The sequence below is a fragment of the Eucalyptus grandis genome, chromosome 6, assembly GCF_016545825.1.
Source record: "Eucalyptus grandis isolate ANBG69807.140 chromosome 6, ASM1654582v1, whole genome shotgun sequence".
Taxonomy (NCBI): Eukaryota; Viridiplantae; Streptophyta; class Magnoliopsida; order Myrtales; family Myrtaceae; genus Eucalyptus; species Eucalyptus grandis.
In genome coordinates, this window is record NC_052617.1 from 42,762,077 (window position 1) to 42,780,619 (window position 18,543).

General features: G+C 37.4%; 1 protein-coding gene across 1 annotated transcript; it reads right to left on the reverse strand.

The window, feature by feature from the left end:
* Positions 1-14,013: 14,013 nt before the first annotated feature.
* LOC120294483 lies at positions 14,014-16,391 on the reverse strand. Its single transcript, XM_039314580.1, has 3 exons — positions 16,059-16,391; positions 15,805-15,970; positions 14,014-14,145 (listed from the first exon to the last, which is right to left on the reverse strand). The coding sequence occupies exons 1-3, from the start codon at positions 16,373-16,375 to the stop codon at positions 14,014-14,016; spliced, it is 615 nt and encodes a 204-aa protein (XP_039170514.1). The 5' UTR covers positions 16,376-16,391.
* Between the last annotated feature and the right edge of the window lie 2,152 nt (positions 16,392-18,543).

Here is an 18,543-nt window from a genome sequence, read left to right on the forward strand (position 1 = left end):
CTCAGGAGTCTTCCACTCGATAGCAAATGATGGAGATCGATTAACCAAGTAACATGACATATTCACTGCTTCGACCCAAAATTCCTTGCTAAGAACATGCGAAAGCATGCATCGAGCTTGCTCAAGCAAAGTTTTGTTCTTCCGTTCTGCCACACCATTCTGATGTGGTGTCCCAGGTATCGTGCGATGTCTTAGAATACCTTCTTTCTCGCAGAACTCGGTAAAATCTTTACCACAAAACTCCATGCCATTATCGGTTCTCAGGCACTTAATCTGTTTATCTAACTGCTTCCCAATCAATGCCTTAAATTTCTTGAACTGATCAAACACATCATATTTGTGCTTTAGAAAGTATACCCATATTTTTCTCGAATAATCGTCGATAAAAGTCAGCATATATCGAGCACCTCCTTTCGAAGGAACTGAAGGCGGGCCCTAAACGTCTGAGTGAATATATTTAACTGGTCGTTTGGTCGAATGAATAGCTGTAGTAAACTTAACTCAATGCTGCTTCTCATAGATGCAATACTCACATAAGTCCAGCTTCCCTGTCTTTTGACCATTCAACAACCCCTTTCACTCAGCATCGTCATAGCTACCTCACTCATGTGCCCCAAAAGCTTATGCCATAATTGAGTCAAGTTAGAGTCTAACTCATCTCATGAAAATGCAGCGGTTCCGGTCACGGTCTCTCCCAATAGATGATAGAGCGTATTCACTTTCTTCCCCTTCATCACTATCATGGCACCTTGAGAGATCTTCAGTACTCCACCTTCAGTGGTGTACCTACACCCGATGTCATCGAGTGTCCCTAGAGAAATAAGGTTCTTCTTGAACTCCAGTACATGCCTCACATCTGTCAATGTGCGAACTACCTCATCGTGTATCCGGATCCGAATTGTCCCTATCCCCACAGCCTTTTTTTTTTTTGGTCGGTCCTACACTAAGCCTACTTTAACACTCACTCTCAGACTTTTGCTCTGCCTCCTTGCAGGGTGTGGGAGTCGAAACCCACTTCTGAAATGAAATCGTCCCCACCCCAATCCCTCCTGAGAAGGTGGGGATTTGAACCCCTCACCTCCCCCTTCCAAGCTGGAAGGGTGGCCACTGGGGTGAACCCCCAGTGGTTCTATCCCCACAGCCTTACAGACTGCATTATTCCTCAAAAGAACCCTATCACTATCTGCATCTCGGTAAGTAGTAAACCAGTTCTTATGAGGCGTCATATGATAAGAATACCCCGAATCTAGCACCCATTCATCTTCTAATGAAGTAGCAGTCACACATAAAACAACTTCTGCATCACTGGTGCTCCCTTCAGCAACGTTTGCCACACTGCTTGTGGCATTCTGCTTATCAACTTTATTTCTCCGCTTTGGACAATCTCTCATGATGTGCCCCTCCTCATGACACTCAAAGCATTTCACGCGTCCCTTGGACTTTCTATGGCGTGATTTTGATATGCTTTTACCTCTGCTACTACTAGGCTCTCGATGTTGTTCTCTACTCCGAATTGTTAGTGCTTCCGCTGTTCCTTTCGCTAGACCGTCATCTCGCAACTTTCTCTGCCACTCCTTAGAGAATAAGGCGGATTTTACCTCTTCTGAGGTAATCGTAGTACGCCCCCGCAATAGTGAATCGGTAAAGTGCTTCCATGACTCTGGTAAAGAGGCTAACAACATCATGCCCTGCTCTTCATCATCAAGTATCTTACCGACGTTCTTCAGATCCAACATAATTTTATTAAATTCATCTAGGTGGGTTCTGATAGACGTACCTTCAATATATCTAAACTAAAACATCTTCTTTAGCATATACAAGCGATTGTTCAAACATTTCTTCACATAGAGTGCTTGAAGTTTTGCCCATAACGTTGCGGCATCCTTCTCCTCAGCAACCTCATCTGTCAAATTTAACATGATTATACTCTTTGCTTTTTCAATTAGCTCTACCCTCTCAGAGGCTTTCATTATAATCGGCAACTCATCTTCACCATCCAGTGCCTTGACCAAACCTTGTGTTGTCAATAATGCCCGCATCTTGATGCTCCATAACACAAAGTTGTTACTCCCATCCAACTTCTCAATCTCAGATTTCCTCTCAGATATAATTGCAACAACAAAATTTTTAGATAATAATCAAACAAGCAAAAGCCCCAAATCATAATCAAGAAATCCAATCCCACGCTCTGATACTAATTGTTGGGATATAATATGTGGAAACGACAGAATCTTGCAATTTACGTTAACACGAAATCACCAGAGAAATAAACGAGAAAAATAAGGACACCAGAAATTTACGTGGTTCGATCCGAGTATTGGTACCTACGTCCACGGGGAGAGCCAACATCAAATAATCCACTAAAATCGGAGAATCGAGTTTACAATCGCTTAAATGCTCAAGTGGTTCCCACATTTAGATTTAACCCCAAACCCAAAGTGTTTATAAAAAAAAAAAACTCACTTGGAAATAAACTCATAAGACAAAATTACCGTGCGTTCAAGCTCAAAACACAACGCTCTACGTACGCCTGGTTTGCGTACGCACGAAATCGCGTATCTCTTCGAGCTTCGCGCGGAGGACTTGCGGCTTCGTTGATCGTTGGACGCGCGCTCCGTAGGGTTTTTTTCAGCAGTCTAATGCCCAACGCAAAAAGAACGATTATGTTCTTATATATGTGGGCCCAGGTCAAAGGCCCACCACCACTTTTGGATTCCTACGCATGGAGGACCTCATGCCGAACGTGTGTGCGTGCACGCGAGTGTGCCCAAGGTCAAACCAAGGTCAAAAGTTTGACCTTAGGCCCCACCAACTCTGATTCTTCACGTGCAGGGCTTCAGTAGCTTCTTTCTTTCCGTTAAACTTGCAGCGGCGTCTTTCACAAAGAAAAGAAGTGTGAAAAGAAGACTTCGACAACTTCACTCCAAAAGGGAAAATTCCTCTTTTAATTATTTCCTCTTTTGTAATTCCAGCAAATCGCATTTTTGTAAACACTCAAACTTGAGTGATAATTCAACAGTATGCATGGGCATGTTGCTAAACAAACATTCAAAGAACGGGCAAATTTCGTTTCAACCATACCAGCACCGACATTCATCTCCAACTAAAATTGCGTGCCTAACATCTCGAAGTTGTAAAGGAATCATTGACTCTCATTCTTTGAGCTGCGCAGCCTCATCAAAACATTAGTCGATATCAGGAGCCGAACGCGTCTTTCCTTGTGACTTCGAATTCGAGCTCAATCAAATTTCATCTGTAGTTCTCATGGCATAATCAAGGCGGCAAGAAAGAATGTCATAGCTCAATGTTATTGAATATTGTGCCAATGCGACATTATTGAGCCAACACGTGATGTTTATTTCGATGCGAGCCAAGCAATTTAGTTATTCGTGCTTTCCATACTGCGGAACAACAATGATATCTTCTTCGCTCGGGTTTTTGTTCTGCTTCCATTGTTTTCCCTAATGAAAGGTTCCTATGGTTATTGAATTGTTAAATAGAAGTAGAATGCACATAAGTCATCTAAAGATGGGCCTCCGCTTTGCGGAGCAACCTTGATCCGTTGGGATGGAGTGGTTTTCTTTCTGATTTTTCCAAAGTTAAAAGGGATTAAAAGACAGTCACTTTCCCTTTCCAGTTAAGAAACAGGCTTTGCTTGTCTTGAGCCGAAAGTGAGAATGGTGGAGGCGCACTTGGCTTTTATGACTGGTGTGCCTTTGCGGGACTGCTAGGTTTCTTTAGCTTTCTACAGCCATACAAGAGAGAGAGAAAAAAAAAAATGCCATTTAAGGACCCTGGGGAAGATCGCCGGGAGGGATAAGGGATAAATGAAGAACGAAGGATGGATGAAATGGGGATGTTTTTATGTATTTCTGGCGGAATGAAGTGCTGGGCGTGAATGAGATATGGTTACCGAACCAAACTAATTTGATTCGAGGAAAGTGCAATACCAGCTGGGCCTACACTCGTGCTGCGTGGAGTGTTCGTGCCATGTAGGGGGATCACCCCCACTTGGGTTTTAGCTCGTGGGTATCGGGTTCATGAGAATAATGGATATTTCATATACTAACTTGCTTAGGGTTTGTTTACTTGAGTTGGCTTTCTTGTCTTATAACCAAAAAAAAAAAAAAACCCGGCATTTCCATCGTTCAGATTCATTTCAGTACATATAATACGCTCCACGTGATGATTTTCCCCTTTTCCGTTGTGGAATCTCCTCCATGACATCTCCATCTCAACTTTATATTAAAGCTCTGGGCCCCCTAGATGAACGTAGGCCAGCTACTCAAGCTAAAAAGCCCATCTCCTAAAAGGCCCAATTTGAAGACCCGTTTGAACCCTTTCGGGCCATCCCTCTGGCAACAGTCCTCGGGTGAGGGCCACTCGTGGAGGAGGCCCACTGCATCGCCGGACCGGTTTAAAGTGCATGAAACGGATCCAATTCACCCTTTTCTTTTCATTGATGAACCGGTAGTCCCTCGAGTATGTTAGGCATTAAATCCTACTTTTTTTTTTTTTTTTACAAAAATTATTCTTTCCAGACTTAGGCTCTGCTCGCATAGACTAGAACTCTTCAAGCAAGAAAACAAATCGATGGTCCTTTCTTTTATTTTTCTACAAAATTAATTATTATATATAGAAAGTTACCATCAACAAATTGTTGCATATTGTGGAATGTGCATAGTGTACATGTACAGTAAATTCGCATTCGCATTCGCTTGGAAAAGGGAAACGGAAACCCATCGATTTTCGGTGTGATTATTGCAACCGACAGTAGCGTGGAGATAGCCGTTGAAGAAGTTCACCTTTTTAACCCTGACGTGCGCTCGACTTTCCTATTATATGAGGGTTAAATTCGGAAGAACACGAAAACTGAGGGGAAATACCCGATCTAACCCTCCTCCCCGCTCCGCTCGTCCTCTCTGTCAGGCCAAACGAAAACAGAGACATCACTCTTCTGCATCCTCCGCTCTTCTTCTTCTTCTTCTTCGTCTGTGTTTCCCTTCTTTGTTCCTCGGCTGCTCGTTCCTTTTTTCTCTCTCTCTCCGGGGAAGCCCTCACGGTTGAGCCAGCGATGGCGGTGCCAGAGTCGGCAGGATCGAAGAGGACGGAGCCGCATCTGGGTCCGCGTGCGGCCGAGGCAAGGCCGAGCGGCGGCGGCATGTGGGTTCCGTTCTGTGAGTCTCTGGAAACTCGATCGCTCGTAAATGTTTCTTTCTTTCTTCCTTGACGATGACGCAATATTAGAGTTGTTTGTTGCTAGTGCTCGTTGATTGTCCTGTTCTTGCTCTGTTTAGATTTCTGCAGCTGTAATCTCGTTGAGTTTCGGTTTTTTTTATTTTTTTAAATTTGGGGTGGGGGAGGCTCTGTTGAATTTGTCTTGTTGTGCTGCACTACGATTGTGCTGTTTCTGGCGTTACATATCCTTAAGCCTTGGCATTGTCTTGCAAAAAATCTCTCGACTCTGCTGCTTTTTACCAATTTTCTTGACCAAAAGATCGAAGTATAATCCTGTAGAGGTGCTCGAACCATCTGCTATTCAACTTTTTCTTAATTTTTCCCAGCCATCTTGGATGTTTATCTTGAAAACTGTCTCTTGAACTAACGTTTGTCTTGTGTAGCTTTCGAATTAGTCTTCGAAATTGGGTTTCTAACAAAGCCTTTTCTGAAAATTCCGCTTTGAGGATGGACAAGTTTTCTTTTCAGTCAATATATCAGCCTAAACTAAAGTTATTTAAATCCTCTTGACGTTGCCCTGCTTTGCTAAGATTCCTTTCTTTTGCAATCCTTCTGACTCTTTCCTTATACCTTCTGTGTTTTTCTTTTTCTCTTTTTTTTTTTCAATTTTCAAAAACGAAATGATATTTATTTCGACAATGACAGTTTAACGAGTGCACCAAGAAAAAAAAAGAATCCTTTTTGGGTCAAAAGGCCATAATGTCAATATGACAAGATTTCTTAATTTTCGTAAAAGTGCCATTAGCATTTCATTTTGATTAGATGGTTTTTCTTTTCCTCACATAACATTTTTAAGTCAATTGAACAGTATATGGCTTTTCTTGAAACAACACTTTCAACTGAATTGCTTCTTTGTACTGCGAGTTTTCACATTGAAGATATATATGCAGCCGTTAGTGCAAAGGACTTTGTTCTGATATATAGTTTTGGTAATTTTTTCAAAAGATTATTTCTATAAATATCTTTCGAGTAATCTTGGCATCTTTTTTGTTTACGTTTCTCAATGAAAATTGAGGATCTCAGGCGACAATACATGGTTTCTGAAAAAAGTGCCGTTTTACTTTGAAGGTCATATTTTTACGCCAGACGTTTTCTCTTTTCCATAATAATTGCAACCTTTCACGATTTGAAGCCTTCATTTTTTACTAATGGTTATTTTTCCCTAACAATTCTATTTCCAGGTCAAATTAAATAGTAAATGGCTTTTATTTAATTAGCTTTTCCCACTACAAGGCTTTTTTTCTACTATGAGTCTACTATGAGTTTTCAACACCAAAATTTTTATGCAATCCTCAGTGCAAAGTTCATTTATATATATATATATATAGTTCAAAAGCCATTTTTAACATACCTTTCAATTAATCTTGGCATCTTTTTTGTTACGTTTCTCAAAAAAAAAAAAAAAAAAAAAAAAAAATTGAAGATCACTGTGAAAGGACTCTTTTATATATATAGTTTTTCTTTGAAAGGTCATATTCAACACCAAACTTCTCCCCAAATATTTGCAATTTTGCACGTTTTCAAACATTTCATTTTTATTAGATGGTCTTTTCCCCTCAAATTCTATTTTCAGGGCAATTAAATAGTATGTCTTTTCTTGAAACAACAATTTTCCACTGAGAGGCTTCTTTCTCTATGAGTTTTCACCGCAAAGACTTTTTATGCAGTCCTAAGTGCCGCTGACTTTGTTTTGATATATAATTTTGGTATTTGTTCAAAAGACATTTTTTATAAATCCCTTTCAAGTAAGCCTTTGCATCTCTTTTTGTTAAGTTTTTCAATAAAAGATTGGACAAGACTCATTGTTTTTGTAATAAGTGCCATTTTTCTTTGAAAGGTAATATTTTACATGAGACTTCCTCAAAATAACTGCAATCTTTCACTTTTTGAAGCATTTCATTTTTGACTTTGGTTTTTCTTCTTCACCTTCTATTTGCAGGGCAATTGAATAGTATATGGTTTTTCTTGAAACAACTTTTTCTTCTAACAGGCTTCTTTCTAGTATGATTTATCACAGAAAAGACTTTTTATGCAGTCGTGAGTGTGGGGACTTTATTTGATATATGATTTTGGTATTTTGTTCGCAAGCCAATTTTTTAAATCCCTTTAAGTAATCTTGACATCTTTTTCTTACGTTTCTTTGTTAAAAAATTGAAGCACTTGGTGACAATAGTCTTATATTTGTAAGAAGAGCCATTTTCTTTGAAAGGTCATCTATTACACTAGACTTCCTCCCTAGTGACTGCAACTTTTTATGTTTTGAAGCATTATATTTTTAACTAAATGGTTTTTTTCCTGGGCATTAAAAAATAGTATATGCGTTTTCTTGGAACAACTTTTCTACTCAAAGGCATCTTTCTACTATGAGCTTTCACCCTCAAATTTTTTTATGCATTCCTAAGTACAGAGGACTTTGTTTTGATATATAATTTTGGTATTTTGTTCCAGAGCCAATTTTTTTTTTTTAATCCCTTTCAAGCAACATTGGCATTTTTTGGCTAAGTTTCTGGATAAAAATTTGAATTTGACACTGTCAAGAATCATTAATTTTGTAAGAAGCATTTTCTTTGAAAGGTCACACAAGACTTCTTCCAAAATAACTCACCTGATGAAGCATTTTATTTTTTGACTAAATTGAGTTTGTCTCTCCTTACATTCTATTTACAGTCTGTTGTTGAGATAGCTTTTTCACTGAAAGGCTTCTTTTGTGACACGAATATTCATACCAAAGCCTTCTAATGCAGTCATTTGTGTGGAGGACTTTGTTTTGATATATAATGTCGGTATTTACTACAAAAGCAATTATTAATCCCATTCAAATAATCTTGGCATCTTTGCTTATGTTTCTTCATATAAAGTCCAAGATCTTGGTGACAACCCTCATTATTTTTGTAAAAAGTGACGTTTTTCTTGAAAGGTCGTAGTTTAAAAATTAATTTTTATGTGACCTTTCTTGAAACGACTTTTACCGTTAAAAAAAAAAAGGCTTCTTTCTACTACGAGTTTTCTCCCAAAAGACTTTTTATGGATTCTTCAGTGCTGATTACTTTGTTTTGATATATAGATTTTGTATCTTGTTTAAAAGCCAATATTTTAAAACCTTTCAAGTGAGCTTGGTATCTTTTGTTACGCAGATCTCGGTCACAAGACTGTAACTTTTCACCTTTTGAAGCCTTTCATTTTGGACAAAATGTTTTTCCCCCTCACATTCTATTTCAACAGCAATTGAATAGTATATGGCTTTTCTTGAAACAACATTTTCCACCGAAAGGCTTCTTTCCACGACGAGTTTTCACACGAAAGATTATGCAGTCGTTTGTACAGGGACTTTGTTTGATGTATTTGGGTATTTAATTCAAAAAGCAATTTTCATTTATCCCTATCAAGTAATCTTGACATCTTTTTCTTACATTTCTCATAAAACAAATTGAAGTTCTTGATGACAATATTCATTGGTTTTAATGCAATCATTGGTGCGGGAGGACTTTGTTTTGATATTAAATTTTGCCATATTACTACAAGTAAAATTTTTATCAATCCCTTTCGGTAATGCTGGCATCTTTAAGATCTTCATATCAAGACTCATTATTTTGGTAAAAGTGACATCTTTCTATGAAAGGTCATACTTTATACGAGACTTATTCCATAATAACTCCCATCTTATCTCGTTTTAGACCTTTCATTTTTGACTAAATGGTTCTTTTTTTTTCCTCACATTCTCTTTTCAGGGCCAATTAAGCGGTATATGGCCCTTTCTTGAAACAACTTTTTCCACTAAAAAGGCTTCTTGTTACTTTCACCCAAGGACTTTTCATGCGTTTTACAATGCTGATAACTTCGCTTAGATATATAGTTTTTGTATTTTTTTCAAAAGCCAATTTTTTAAAAAGTATCCCTTCACATCTTTTTGTTACGTTTCTCAATAAATAATTGAAGATATTGGTGACAACTCTTTCTTTTTGTAAAAGGTGCTATTTTTCTTTGAAAGGTCATTTTTTACACGGGACTTCTCAATTTTTCACATTTGAAGAATTTCATATTTGACAAAAAGAATTTCCTTGCATTCTATTTCCACGGCAATTGAATAGTATATGGCCTTCCTTGAAACCACTTCTTCTAATGAAAGGCTTCTTTCTGCTATGAGTTTTCACCCAAAAGACTTTATGCAGTCCTTAGCACAGGGCTTTGTTTGATACATAATGTTGGTGTTGTTCAAAAGGCCATTTTTTTAAATTACCTTTCAAGTAACTATGAAATCTATTTTCGCGTTTCTCATTAAACAATTTGAAGTTCTCGGGGACAATAGTAATCAGTTTTGGAAAAAGTTAAATCGTTTTTCTACTGAAAGGTCATATTTACATCAGACTTATTCTCAAATAATTGCAATTTGTCACATTTTGAAGCACTTCGTTTTTGCTTTCATTGTTTTTTCTTCGCTCACATTCGTTTTCCAGGGCATTTAAATAGTGTATGGCTTTTCTTTGATATATAATGTTGGTGTTGTTCAAAAGGCATTTTTTATAATTACCTCTCAAGTAATCTTGAAATCTATTTTCATGTTTCTCATTAAAAATTTGAAGTCCTTGGTGACAATAGTCATCAGTTTTGGATTTACATCAGACTCCTTCTCAAATAACTGCAATTTGTCACTTTTTGAAGCATTTCGTTTTTGATTAAATTTTTCACTCACATTAGTTTTCCAGGGCATTTAAATAGTATATGGCTTTTCTTGACACAAGTTTTTCCACTGAAAGGGTTCTTTCTACTATGAGCTTTCACCCCAAAGACTTTTTATGCAATCCTAATTGCAGCGGAGTTTGTTTTGATATATAATTTTTGTATTTTGTTCATAAGCCAATTATTATAAATCCCTTTCAAGTAATTGCGGCACCTTTTTTTAAGTTTCTCAATAAAAAATTGAAGATTTCAGTAATAAGACTCATTATATTTGTAGCAAGTGCCATTTTTCTTAGAAAGATCACACAAGACTTCTTCCAAAGTAATTGCACCTTTTCACCTTTCAAAGCATCAGTTTTGACTATTTTTTTTTTTTTTGCCCTTTACATTCTATTTTGGGGTCAACCCGAATGGTTTATTGCTTTTGTTGGAACTGCTTTTTCCCTCAAAGGCTTCTTTTAAATACGAGTTTTCACACCAAGGGCTATTTATGCAATCATCTATGCAGAAGACTTTGTTTTGATATGTAAGTTTGTTATTGACTGCAAAATAAAATTTTTATTAATCCCTTTCCAGTAATCTTGGCATCTTTTTTAAGATCTCAGACTCATTATTTTGGTAAAAAGTAATTTTCTTTAAAAGGTCACATTTACACGAGACTCATTACAAACAACTCTCATCTTTTCTCATTTTAAGCGTTTCATTTTTTACTAAGTGATCTTTTTTCCTCACATTCTTTGTCCAGGGCAAATTAAATAGTGCACGGCCTTTCCTGAAACAAAAATTTTCCACTAAAAGGCTTCTTTCTACAATGAGTTTTTACCCAGAGACTTTTTATGCATTCTTCAGTGCTGATGACTTTGTTTTGATATTTAGTTTCTGTATTTTGTTCAAAAGCCAATTTGTAAAGTACCTTTCAAGTAAACTCAGCATCTTTTTGTTCCGTTTCTCAATAAAGAATTGAAGATCTTGGTGACAGCTCTTTCTATAGTAAAAGGTGCCATTTTTCTTTGAAAGGTCATATTTTACACAAGACTTCCCAACTTTTCACGTTTTGAAGCATATCATTTTTAATAAAATTTCTTCCATCACATTCTATTTCCACGGCAATTGATAGGATATGGCCTTTCTTGAAGGTTTTTCATTGAAAGGCTTCTTTCTACTGTTAGTCTTCACACAAAAAAGACTTCATGCAGTCCTTGGTGCAGGGCTTTGTTTGATATATAATGTTAGTATGTTATTCAAAAGGCATTTTCTATAAATACCTTTTAAGTAATCCTGATATCTGTTTCTTACGTTTCTCATTAAAAATTGAAGCTCTCGGTGACAACATCAGTTTGGTAAAATGTTCCGTTTTTCTCCTGGAAGGTCATATTTTATATCGGACTCCTTCTCAAATGGCTGCACTTTGTCAAGTTTTGAAGCATTTGTCGTTGACTAAAAGGCTTCTTTCAATTTCCTCGCATTCTATTTCCTCGGCAATTGAATAGTATATGGCCTTCCTTGAAACCGCTTCTTCTACTGAAAAGGCTTCTTTCTGCTATAAATTTTCACATAAAAGATTTTATGCAGAGCTTAGTGCCGGGCTTTGTTTGATATATAATGTTGGTGTTGCTCAAAAGGCTTTTTTCATTTTTTTTTATTTTTTTATTTTTATAATTACCTTTTAAGTAATCTTGAAATCTTTTTTCACGTTCTCATCAGAAATTTGAAGTTCTCGGTGACAATAGTCATCAGTTTGGAAAAAAGTTAAGTTTTCTACCAAAAGGTCACAGTTTACATCATACCACTTCTCTAATAACTGCAATTTGTCATATTTTGAAGCATTTCGTTTTATTAAATATATTTTTTTCACTCACATTAGTCTTCCAGGGCATTTAAATAGTATATGGCTTTTGTTGACACAAGTTTTTCCACTGAAAGGAGGGTTCTTTCTACTATGAGCTTTCACCCCAAAGCCCTTATGCAGTCCTAAGTGCAGAGGATTTCGACCTCCCCCCCACCCAAAAAAGTGCAGAGGATTTTGTTTTGATTTGTAATTTCTGTAATTTGTTCAAAAGCCAATTATTATAAATCCCTTCAAGTAATCGTGGCATCATTTTTAAGTTTCTCAACCAAAAAGATTTTGGTGAAAGACTCATTATATTTGTAGCAAGTGCCGTTTTTTTCTTTGAATGATCACACATGATTTCTTCCGAAGTAATTGCACCTTTTCACCTTTCAAAGCATCAGTTGTGACTAAATGGTTTTTTCTTTTTTTTCCTTACCTTCTATTTTGGGGCCAATCTGCATAGTTTATGGCTTTTGTTGAAACTGCTTTTCCCTCAAAGGCTTCTTTCAACTACGAGTTTTCACACCAAGAGCTATTTTATTTATGCAATCATTTGTGCAGAGGACTTTGTTTTGATATGTAAGTTTGTTATTTACTATAAAATAATTATTTCCTTTTAATCCCTTTCAAGTAAACTTGGCATCTATTTTAAGATCTAGACTCATTATTTTGGTAAAAAGTAATTTTCTTTAAAGGTCATATTCTACACGAGACTTATTTCAAACAACTTTCATCTTTACTCATTTTAAGCATTTCATTTTGACTAAGTGGTTCTTTCTTCTTCACATTCTTTTTCCAGGGCAAATTAAATAGTGTATGGCCTTTCTTGAAAGAACTTTTTCCACTAAAAGGCTTATTTCTACAATGAGTTTTTACCCAGAGACTTTTTATGCATTCTTCAGTGCCGATGACTTCGTTTTGATATATAGTTTTTGTATTTTGTTCAAAAGCCAATTTGTAAAGTACCTTTCAAGTAAACTTAGCGTTTTTTTTTTTTTTTTTTTGTGCATTTTCTCAATAAAGAATTGAAGATCTTGGTGACTGCTCTTTCTATATGTAAAAGGTGCAATTTTTCTTTGAAAGGTAATATTTTACACGACTTCTCAACTTTTCACGTTTTGAAGCATATCATTTTTGACAAAAAATTTTAGTCGCATTCTGTTTCCACAGCAATTGGATAGTATATGGGCCTTTCTTGAAGAACTTTTTCCAGTGAAAGGCTTCTTTCTACTATGAGTTTTCACGCAAAAGGCTTTATGCAGTCCTTAATGCAGGGGCTTTGTTTTATATATAATGTTGGTATGTATTATATATAATGTTGGTATAATCTTGATATTTTTTTATTATGTTTTCATTAAAAAAAATAAAAATTGAAGTTCTCGATGACAACAATCATCAGTTTTGTAAAAAGTTCCGTTTTTCTCCTGAAAGGTCGTATTTTACATCAGACTCCTTAAATTGCTGCAATTTGTCAAGTTTTGAAGCCAGTTTTGAAGCATTTTGTCGTTGACTAAATAATTAAGTCACATTTATTTGTATAGTGGATCTGAGCAACTTTTGAATGAAGATGGTGACGACAAAAATGCTTCCTCCAACTTTCTTGAATCCAACTTATCTCTATATAGTGGAATTTCAAAAGAATCAAGTAAAGATGAGAAAGGACTTAATCTCATGGAAATTATGTTCAAGAAGGTAAGTTATGGATATATAGGTGCATAAGATAGAGAAACATCTTTAGGAGAGCCTCTGCACTTGACATGAATCTATGCTTGAAGAAATCCATAAATGATTTAAATTCAGGTTTGGATTCATTTTTGCTGCTTCTACATTTGCTTCCAACCTCGGTACCATTAAGCTCCCATAAAATATTGCCTTCATTCTCAACAGTCATTGAGAGAATCGATCACGGAAGTCACACAATGCTGCCAACCGGTGAGTACAGAAAAGCACTCCTGCAATACAATCAACATGATGATTCAAGTATATTTCCTCAATATTTGAATCTTCTTTCATCCGCCCTTGTTCCCAAAACAAAGCATGTCTCCTGAGTAACAGAGCAAGCTTTCCCCACTAGAGTTTGTGCAAACCGATTCTTTCACCAGCTGCAAAACACGAGATGCCAATTCCTTGATGGCAACATTTGATGGAGCACAAACAATGGTTCTGCGTTTCCTTTCCAAGAGAGTAAAGAGCAGCGCCACAGCAGTTTTGGTCTTCCCTGTCCCTGGAGGACCATGTATCATTTCTACAGCCGACCTGTGTTGACGCTAGACGGTATCAAGACAAGCAAGAACTGCTTTTTTCTGGCATTCATTCAGACCACCAGACAAGTTGTTGTCGAGACTCTCATGTCCAGAGCCATGAATTTGAGTACTACAGAGATTGCAATCTTTCTCAGCCTGCAAACAAACACATCTTTAAAAATTAACACTCTAATAACCTAAGTAAAACAGTCAGAAACCGTGAAATTTATTGATTATGTTGAAAGTTATTGATTATGTTGCATCCCTGTACAACCTGCACAAACATTGAGCACAAAGGATGGTCTAATGTATGAACAGGGTCTGTCACTGAATCTTGGTAATATTACTGCATTATTGAATTCTATTGTGATCGATGCGGAGGAAGCAGCTTTTGACTGTTTGGAGAAATGACAGGCTAACTCAAAAGAGAATGAAGTTTCTTCCACTCTGCACCTCCGATACGTTCAGTATAGGGGAACCCTCTGAGTTAAACATCCATCCTTTAAAATGAAATAATGATTATTTAAAACCTTAAGTCAAGTAAGAGGGTGGGAAAGGAAGATGATGGCTCTTGAAAAGTCTCGAGTCTCATATTCCAGCTCACTTTCTTATCCGATTTCGCCCAAACTTTATATGCCGAGCTTTTAGAAGAAAATTTTCCAAATCAGTCTTAAATCAATCGATCGGATTCCGCTTCAGTCCAAAATATTCTAATGTTGTCGATTTAGTCCTAAAATCTTTACGCAAAATTTCAATATAATCATTCTAGACAATTTTCGCTGAAGCCAATGTGACTGTGTCACATAGGACATCCGGGAACAATTAGATCACCATGTCAGCAACCTTCGGTAAATTGGTTTTGTTGTGTTATGTTTCGCAAGCAGTGAATGGTTGCCTTGCCACTCAGATTGAGCGCCAACGCTCATGAATACTATCAATAAGCTCACGATCTTTTGGTACATTCTGGTTCATTAGCATATCGGTGTTATGCGGTGTCTTTTTCTTACCGGTAGTCAATGATAATGATATTCGAACATCATTGTTTCTTTACATCTTTGGAATTGTAGCTGCCTTGCTAGGTCTTTCCATTGCCTTTTGCTCCTGGGTTACCCTTTAAAAAGCTAAATAAGATCATCGAAATATTGTTTTCCTCGTGGTAATTCCTCAACAAGAAAACTGCAAGAAATTGAAATCTAAATCATGAAAATTGCAAGAATCATCTCGAAAGCCCTATGAAAAAGAAAAATCGTGAAAAATTTTCAAGCCTACCATTCATTTTAGTAAGCGCAGAACTCAAATTTTAATAGTGAGGATCAAGGCTATATGTTGTGTAAAGTTGTCTTTGAATTTACAATCTCATTGACCACTTCATCCCAACCTCCATATATATATATATATATATATATATATATATATATATATATATATATATATCACGCAAAAGCAAAATTCAACACCCAAATATCTGTAGGTGAATTTTCACTTCGTAGCTATGACACCTGAACCGAAAATTCTGTGCCATTAATTCAACCAAATATATCTAGACATAAAATTAGAAAGAAGATAAATAATTAAAAAGGTCCCCGCCTTCTCCAAAATACCCGGCACGGGCACAGAAATTTCGACCCGAATGAAAAATTCCTTGAAAAGAAGTAGGATTTTCCCCTGCTTCTGTCAAAAGATCTTTGTCAAGAAGGAGCAATATGGATTACTCAAATACGAAGCCCAATGAAGCGGGAACTCATCTCTTGATCAGGCTCGGTTGCTTCAGATGCGAGATTCGCTTCGCTATCTTGGTCCTCCGGAAACATGTGCCTGACCACATGTGATGACGAGGAGTAGAATCTCATCGAAAGCAGGCTCGCTCGCTTCCAGATTCGAAATACCGGCGCCGGAACCACTCCCTGCTTGAACTTGATCCGAACTGCAGAAATGAGCAGTACCCCAAGAAGAATCCCATGTCTTTGGAACTACCTGATCCCTATATGACGGGAGATTTGTGCGCAAATGAATATAGACCATTGATAAGTCTTCAACCTCAAGTAAAGGAAAGACAAGATGAGACTTACCCCTCAAGACATTCCTCATTGCAGCAACTAATGAAATCGTCGGCATACACTTTGAACTCGATAATGAGACATTCAACCAGTTTCATCGCATCCCTTAAGGGCAATACATCCCAAATCTTCAAGATTTGGATGTATCTTGGTTCCCGAATCTCCAGGCTTTGGGGTTCTTTCAGTATATCGACGGTGCACAGCACGTAGAGACCTTCGACCTCGAACTGCTTCACCATGTGAGAACAGCTTTTCAGGCTTAAGACCCCATTGCTCTTCACTGGTCTCCAGCCACCTGCAAGTTTCGATATGAGGTTCATTATTGACATCTTGGTCCTAAGCAATGTCAGCTGAAAGACTCCACGAAGTTGTCACTGAAGAAAACCTACAGAGACAAATGATTGACTGTATTGTCATTGATTCTGCAAAATGAACATCTTCAAACAATGAATTAAAGAAAACCATTCAAGCGAAGTTGTTTACCCTCCACCGAGCGTTTTTAAATAGGACACTGTTGCCATCGAGTGGATCATCAAGCCGGATATCCTCTTTCTTCCCATCCAAAATGTCTTTAACTTCATCACTACTGGAGGAACATTCTCGGCTCTTGGCATCGTGAAAGCAATTTGCCCTCCACCTCTCATTTCTAATCAGTACACTACTTCCATCGACAGGATCATCAAGCTGATTACTATTCCCATCCAAAATGGCTTTAACATCATCAATGCTGAAGGAACACCCACGGGTCTTAGCATCATCAACCAAAGCTTTCCATACAGATTCACTTCTCGTCAGCGTCCTCCCATCTCCCAAAATCCAAAGAGAGTATCTACATAGAGGGCAGCAAAAAGCAGATATTGTAAGTAGTATAAAATATGGCTAAATTCAAATTGCCCGGATTCAGCAGGAAAAGCAGAGTCTACCTTGCCCTGGTGAGAATGACACTGGTTCTCTTAGCATCAGAAACGAACCCGATGGATCCGTGAGGGTTTGATCTCACAGTGGATACTATTATGACGTCCTCTTCGCCCCCTTGGAACCCATCCACTGACCTCACTTTCACTGCAAAGCCTTTGATGTTTTCATAAAAAATTTTAATTTTCTGTTGTATTGCAGCAACCTGAGCTCCATATGGGGATATCACACCAACACTTAGATTTTCGCCTGAAGATTTGCATGCTGCAGAAAAACCAAGACGACATAATTAGATGAGGGGAAGTTAATACCACACTAACTTTAAAGTGTTATGTAGGCCTCCAATTACTGTCTTATGTGTCCTGTAAGGCTGTTAATGACCTAAATGACAAGAAAGCACATCATCTCCAGTGTCAAAAAAGCATTTAAAGCTATGCAAATCTCTCTAAACATCCAAGAAACTAAATGGACTCCATGATAAGATGGAACAGAAATTCTTTTCTTGCAGCTTCTGCAGTCAACTGGTCATGCTATAGATAGTATGGCAAAAGGTGCATCCACATATATAACCAAACATGTGCAAATATATAGTCGTTATTTGAATTAATGTATACTGTTTGGCAGGAAACAATATAAACTGGCGAAAATCTCTCATGGCATACCTTCGAATAGATTCCTCAAAATCATCAACACGACTTCTACCCAACATCATTTCTAGGGCTTTGTCCACCATCCCCAAATTTTTTCTTTTCCATTAGGAATATCTATGAAGGAGTACGGGCCAAACACTGGCCCCTGCAAATGACATTTTCTGTAATTTTGCCAGTAACATTCGGCCATCCAGAATTTGGTTTTTGTAGAAGGTCTTTATGGAAATCGACTTATCGCGGGATGCATTCTGTACCTGGACATCCAGGAGGTGTCTAGGATGACCCAGAGAACTCAGCCTTTCGGAATAGACTCCTTCCAAAGCCAGCGTTGCTAGATAGCTATAGAAGTAAAAACATTCAAAACTTAGAAGGTCAAATAAGTATAAGATGATTCTTGTTTACGGATGCATGTGCACGTCCCTAGACAAACATTCAGCATTGACATACCTTGCTAACAACCATAGCAGGCAACTGACATTCATCTCCAACTAAAATTGCGTGCCTGACACCTGGAAGTTAACGGAATCATTGACTCACATTCTTTCAGCTGCGCAGCACCTCATCAATCACCAATAAACTGACAGGCTCCATTTCCAGGAGTACAGCTTTTAGATGAGCCAGAGGCAGTGCAGAAAATCAAGGAAGCCGCTTGATAACAGAACTCCATATCATTTCTTACTCGTAAATGTTGAGATATTTAGCCTTCAGAGAGATGTTGAGAGTTCGCAAAACAGAGGCACTCACCTCTCTTCATCGATAACGCTGTGTATAGTGGATCTGAGCAACTTTTGAATGAAGATGGTGACGGCCAATGCTTCCTCCAACTTTCTTGAATCCAACTTCTCTATATAGTGGAATTTCAAAAGAATCGAGTAAGATGAGAAGGGACTTAATCTCACAAAATTATGTTCAAGAAGGTAACTTATGGATAT